The sequence below is a fragment of the Procambarus clarkii genome, chromosome 34 (assembly GCF_040958095.1).
Source record: "Procambarus clarkii isolate CNS0578487 chromosome 34, FALCON_Pclarkii_2.0, whole genome shotgun sequence".
NCBI classification, from domain to species: Eukaryota; Metazoa; Arthropoda; class Malacostraca; order Decapoda; family Cambaridae; genus Procambarus; species Procambarus clarkii.
Genome location: NC_091183.1, coordinates 23,994,034 through 24,001,035, shown reverse-complemented (window position 1 = coordinate 24,001,035; position 7,002 = coordinate 23,994,034). Strand labels below are relative to the sequence as shown.

General features: G+C 35.6%; 1 protein-coding gene across 1 annotated transcript; it reads right to left on the bottom strand.

The window, feature by feature from the left end:
* Nucleotides 1-278: 278 nt before the first annotated feature.
* Nucleotides 279-5,443, bottom strand: LOC138371029 (piggyBac transposable element-derived protein 4-like). The gene is made up of 2 exons (XM_069335671.1): nucleotides 4,676-5,443; nucleotides 279-284 (listed from the first exon to the last, which is right to left on the bottom strand). The coding sequence occupies exons 1-2, from the start codon at nucleotides 5,441-5,443 to the stop codon at nucleotides 279-281; spliced, it is 774 nt and encodes a 257-aa protein (XP_069191772.1).
* Nucleotides 5,444-7,002: the final 1,559 nt, after the last annotated feature.

Below are 7,002 nucleotides of genomic sequence, written 5' to 3'. Positions count from 1 at the left end.
TAGAACACGCTTCCACTACACATAAGGAGCATAACTGGCCGACCCTCACAGTGTTCAAGAGGGAACTGGATAAGCACCTCCAAAGGATACCTGATCAACCAGGCTGTGACTCATACGTCAGGCTGCGAGCAGCCGCGTCTAACAGCCTGGTTGATCAGTCCAGCAACCAGGACCGGGCCGCGGGGACACTAAGCCCCGGAAGCACCTCAAGGTAACCTCAAGGTAAGGAGGCGGTGCTTCTGTTCTTTTCCTACTACTATTATCATTTATTTTTCAATTTAAACCTTTAAAAAGAATAAAAATATAAATATTTGTTATTTTATGAGGGGGTATATTGAAAGCTCCAAATTCTTTCTCCACATCGCATATTGGCAGCTATATTGCTGTTTGACTGTTCCATCATCATTTGTCTCTGTCTCATAACTCTTTTTTTTCTTCCTATAGCATTATAAACAACCGAATTATCTATTAGTATTTCTCTCATATCTGAATATTTAGGGTATTTATTGACAATATATTTGTATGACTCACTAATGCCATATTTATTTCAAGAAAAACAGTAAAGAAAGCGAAAAAAAAACAGTTTAAAAAAATTACGTTACGGTAAACAACATAGCTGAATTCAAATGTAATGTCACACAAAATAATTAAATCAAAATGAAAATAAATCAAAATCTATGAAAATTAATTTTGTCAATGCAATCAGAAACATTGAAATGGAATCGTAACATATTTAGGATAGCGTGAGTTGCTCTTATGTGCAACAGTTTGCATTGTGTCCTAACCCTTAGACCACGCATATTGGGGGGCCTGGTAGCGAAAAATATTCGAATTATTTATAAATAATTTTAAAATGTTAAACAAATCTCCAACTTATTGACTTAATAAATGTTGTCAAACTTTCATCAGAATATTTTCTGAAATTGTTTTTAGGCGATTTTTTTTTTTACAAACAAGAACATTTTCTTGATAAGGCGAACATCTCCTAATAATTGGAACTGAAGGATTATGCAGAAATACAGAGATGCAAGTACCTGTCCGACGCTCAAAGAAAAAGAATAGTAGTAAGAAGTGTCCCCAAAGTGGATATCCAGTTGGTGCCTTTATATCATTGTTGAGCAATACATAATAACACAAATAACAATGAATAACTATGTTAATATGCTCTGTTTTGTTATATATCATATAAATTCATTGTCCAATGTTAATATATACTACTTTCAACAATGCCCCAAATATTTTGGTTTTTTGTGGATTTTTTTCGCTTTTGTTTATTATCTGATTTTGTTGTAACCTATACATCCTGGAGAATGCATATGTTTCCCAAACTATGGGAAGATACAATGAAATTGGTCAACAAATAAATCAGTCACAACTCTCAAAACTTGGGACTTTTAATTTTTTTAGGCTGATTTTTTGTCTGATTTCATACTCTCTTTTCTTTGTCTCTTTAAGTTGTTTTGATGATTAGGGACCATATTAGTGCTTTTTCACTAATATAAAGTATACTCTAAATATAGCCTCTAAATCATTATAATTATTATAATTATCCCTATATTTTGTGTTTTTTGGGAGTTAATATTTTCTTAACTTCATTTCAACACATATTGACCTATAACTTTCACATATTTAAGTACAAATCCCTTCAATGTTTATTAAAACATACAATTAAATTAACGAATTAAAACTACCTTGATTCATTGCTGATAACTTCAACTTCAATTATCTCTGAAACCAGAGTTTCAACTTTGAATGGCTTCTAAGATTCCATTTTTTTACCGATTATCACTACTTTGACATATTGTGTGCTCAGATGTCTGTTCTACAATCCCTTCAGAATGGATTTTTCATAAACATTATACATTTGGAGTTATAATTTTTTTTGGTCTAAATTTGCCGCATATTTCATATGGCCTTTTGACAATTTTTTTACAGTAAATTTTACTGAAAAACTATATTGTAATTTTATGAAAATGCAGATCATATGCTATTCTGAGAGAATTATAACATTACATGAACAATTGGTGATAGTTCAAATTTTTTATTCTGAGTTGAAAATCTTAGGTTTTCAATGTTAATTTTAAAATTAATTTTGATTCTCTTGTTTTTCAAGTTACGCTGTGATTATTTAGACAAAGTTGAAGCATTTGCCTAGTTGATTATGCCAAAAAAATGGAAAGTGTTTGTGCAAGTTTTAAAAACTTATGTTAAATTATTTTATGTCAAATCATATATGTATGTATTGCAAGGTCTAAGGGTTAAAAAAAATAATGTTTTACCTGTCACAGGTGTGGCATCTATACTTATACTTACGAAATGAATGGTATGATAAACAACACAGCTATATTCCAATGCAATGTCACACAAAATAATTAAATCAAAATGAAAATAAATCATAATTTATGAAAAATTTATTTATCAATGCTATCGGAAACATTGAAATGTAATCGTAACATATTTAGTATAATGTGTGTGTTGCTATTACGTGCAACAGACACATTATACTAAACAGACGGCACTGTTTTTTTTTGTTTGTTTTTTTAATAATTTTTCCAGTCCCTGGTGAGGCATGTATATAGTTGGTATATAAGAACAGCACCTATTCGAATGCAACGTTGTGTCAAACTTTCAAAGGAATTGGTAAAGAGGTTTCAAAGATTTCTCTCACATGAAAAACACAGTTTTTCCCGCTCAGATGTGAATGAAAAGATGTGTGAAAATTTCAAAGCAATCAGTGAAGAACTTTCGGAGATTCGTGATTATGAACAAACGAACATTTCCATTTTTGTTTATATAGATAATCAATTTATTTAACACTTTAGTGCGAGCGGCACTAGCTGAAAAAAAAAGCGGGTTGTGCGCGCGGCGTTCTGGGCGCTTAAGCTTAAACACAAAAAAGTTTATAATCTTTTCACGCTCCTAACATTAATTCTCGAGCTACGTTTTTCAATTTGGTATCAATGCGTTGGCAATAAAATTCTCTACATGATCATATGCATAAAATGTCACCCAAGCATTTGGTATCCCACCACGAAGTAAATAAACACGAAGATGACTCGCCGTGACACCCAAACAGGAAGTAAATGTTCATACTCTTTCGTTTGTTGCCAGCCTCACAGTCATCCTAGAGCGCTCATTTTGATATCACTGAACTCGCAATAAAATTCCTCACCCAGACATATGCCTATTAATGTCTAATTATGGTATCGAGTGACCCGCACGAGTGTGGGAACTGGGCGAAGCGTTAGCCGTGATTTCAGCATCGACGACACTGGTGTGATGCAGCGCTTTGAATGTTTATACTTATTTCACTGTCCTGACATTATTTCTGGAGCTACGTATTTCATTTTTATAGTAATGTGTTCGCAATAGAAAGTTCTATAAGAACGTGGGTAGAGTTGGCCAACACAGCGTCAAATAAATTTGCGGCGAATAAAATCTTACGCGTGTTTGTACCCGTGAGCGTCAAAAGTTTTTACTTTGCTCATGTTTTTCAAGTTTATACTTGTTTCACACCGTTTTTTTTTTTATAGTGTTCGGAATAAAATTCCCTACACAGACATATGCATATCAAATACAATTCCTTGGAATTCACAGCTGTAGAGATGACGGAAAACACACAACCGGAACCCGCTCTTGACACTCCAACTTACACCCGCAATGCCCGCAACACCCACAAAAAATGTTTCTCTTGTTTCGTGTATACTTACTTTAGTTTTCGTGCTACAGTTCTCATTTAGGTATCAAAATATTCCTAAGAAAATAGACTACAATACTAAAACAATCTAAGACAATTATGTGTACTTACCAAAGCAAAGACGATTGTAGTAAAATAAGTTGAGCATTTTATCTCCACTCCACCTCCTTCAGGTACTGATTCCTAAAGTGGCTCAACAGATGTTCCTAGGTGGAGTGAAGCTGGTGCGGGTGGTTATTTCTTGTCCACCCAATGCACCCTTTTCCTGTGATAAGTGGTGTAACAAGGTGTGACGCAAAGTGGAACATCGCATGTCTTGCACGCTATACCAGTTTCCTTCCTGATACCCGACTTTGCACACACTTCACACCTGCGACGTTTGGAGATTTTTACCAGCTCATGTTTCAATTTATAGTTCAGGCGAGTCTCTGCTATAACAACACGTCGCTGTTGTCTCTGGGTTGGCAATAAACTAATGTCTGAATCGTCGCTCTCACTATTGTTTTCAAACACTAATGTGGAATATGAATTATCTTCATCAGATTCAGCTTCAGCACTAGGTGTAGACGTGAAGAGAGGGCGCCTCACACCCAACGGGCCAGGTGTTGACGGGTCAGCAGCAGGATACTCAGGACCAGTGTCATCATTTATGTCTGGAGCATGAACTAGATGTGGAGATGGTGTAGTTGTTGCAGGCCACTCTGCCTTGTCAAATTTCAATAAAGACCAAATAGCAACTTCATGGAACTGGAGCAGAGTTAGTTTCCTTCGATCATCTGTGTTGGCCTTGTACAATGCATAAGCGTTTTGCAGTGCCATTTGCAAGAAATAAAATGTTATTTTCTTGGTCCACTTGTGACATTTCCTGGCGAAATGGTAATACTTTACCATTTGATCAAAGTGGTCAACACCCTTCATGAACTTATTGTAGTCAACAATTGCCTGTGGTTTGTTCACCACAACCTGCTGTAGTCTTACTGTTCCATCTGCCCTGCGAACTCGTTTTCTTTTCTGAACTTTCTTTGTGTCTGCATTGTGTAGGTTGGTAATCATAGAAACAACTCGCTTGTCTTTCCACAGCAGAATGAAGGTGTTGTCCTTGCGGCGGTAGACTGTGGTATCCACATCAATCTTACTCTTCGCAAGTTGTTGCAAGTCTTTTGGGGCGCCACGTAAGAGTCTAATTGTTCCACAGGTGTACACCCCCACTTCTCGCAACTTCTCTGTAAGGGTAACTGAGTTGTAATAGTTATCCATATAGAGGTGGTGCCCCTTGTTCAACAATGGCCGCATCAAACTAGTAACTGTTTCAATGATTGTTCTACCAATGCCAGAGTAAACCTCAAATGAATAAATGTAGCCAGATGTTGATTCGGCTAGCATATAAAATTTGACGCCATATTTGTCTGGTTTGCTTGGATTGTACACTTTGAACGACAGCCGGCCTCGCCATGCCATTGTGCCTTCATCCAAACACAACTCTCTCATTGGGTAATAAACTTCTTGAAAACGGTGTCTTAGGTAGTCCATCACTGGTCTCACTTTGATCAATTTATCTGTATTGTCCACTGGCGCCGCATTGCTGTTGAACGTATGAAAAAACTGACCTATGTGCTGAAACCTTCTGCTCGTCATAAACATGTTGAAGAATCTTGTATGCCATGGTTTATTTGTCTGCCAATACATGCGCATAGTGAGGTTTTTTGTTACTCCCATCAACATACACATTCCTAAGAATCTGGCCATTTCTTTCAACTTCACCGGTTTCCAAATATCATCAACATTTTCATTAGCCAGGTTGAATAATTGTAAAGCGTACAGATTGGTTTCATATGCCAAGTAATGAATCAACTCACGAGTAATAGACAATTGAATATATGCAAGTGCACTAGTTGGTTTTGTAATCTTTAGGCCTGGGCTTCCAGTAAAATTATCGAACACTGGTGGAACATTGTCCTCAAGCCACCCACCACTGGCCCCAGGCTTGCGAGTACGTACCGGACACGTACGTTTGCGAGGAGGCTGGGGTGCCTCATCTTCATCACTAGGTTCATCCTCACCTGATATATCAAAGCTAGAATCACTACCACTATCAACAACCCAGCAAACACAGAACGTTTGTGGACGTTTTTAAATGGTTCCACAAAGGTAATACTGTAACTTTTGACATAAATACGTATATCTGATGTTCTTAAAACCAAAGGATATAACTAAAAACATATATTCTTGAGACACAGTTTTTTAAGATTTATGTAAAAATTTAAAAATAATAGTGAATGCTATGGTATTATAATGTTTTCATGCTTTATATTTAAGAATAAATAATTTTCAGTCAACATTTAGTTTTTTTTGTTTACTTTCTGTAAAGCTATCCAATTTACGTTCTTATAACATAAATATAACATTTATATGACGTCAGTATAACGTTATTTACACGACATCATTACGTTATTATGATGTTATATTAACGTATAATTCCTGTGTGAAAACCAGAATATATATTGAACTTTATGTTTTAAACCTTGTAAAGTTATCATAAAACTTGGAATAAGACGGTAAGCATGCTTTACTTATGAAAATATACAAACAAATCAACAAAAACATTTTAACATAAAAAACATAAACATAACATAAATTAATTGCATGCATGGGAGTTAACTGGAACTCTGTAATATTGCATACATGAACCTTAAGGTACAAACCCAGTGTATTTACCCATGCAGTTCTTTCCTAAATCTAAATTTTTCCAATTTTTACACTTTGTTTCGAGTTCTGTCTTGTGTTGCTACTTTTAATACCCCATTAATGTCCCCTTTGTTATGTCCATTCATCCCATTGTGCACCTCTACCATATGTCACTCCTAATTCTTTGCTTTTCTAGAGAATGTAATATAAGCTTTGACAATCTTTCTTCATATGACAGGTTAACAGGTAGAACAAAGATTACCATTTATATATGGATAACTATTATAAGTCGGTTTGAATGAGTGAATTGCTGCTTGAAGATAGGTATATACACCTGTGGTACTATCAGATTGCATCGTGGTGAGCCTAAAACCCTTCAGATCCAAGCAAAGGGTAAAATGCCAGCAGATACAATTGCGAACACATTGATACCAAAATGAAAGACATATGACGAGAATTGAGGTAACCAAAGTGAAAAGAGTGTTCACATTACATTGCACTAGAGTGCTCCCGGGTTACTTTCTCTCACTTTCTCTGTTTTGTGCGGATGGTACACCTTGCTTTTGGAGTTTATATGCATTTAAACCTGTAGATAATTCTATTGCTAACACATTGATACC

Excerpts from the sequence above, each read along its gene's own strand:
- LOC138371029 (XM_069335671.1), bottom strand. The coding sequence starts at position 5,443 with ATGGCCAGATTCTTAGGAATGTGTATGTTGATGGGAGTAACAAAAAAC.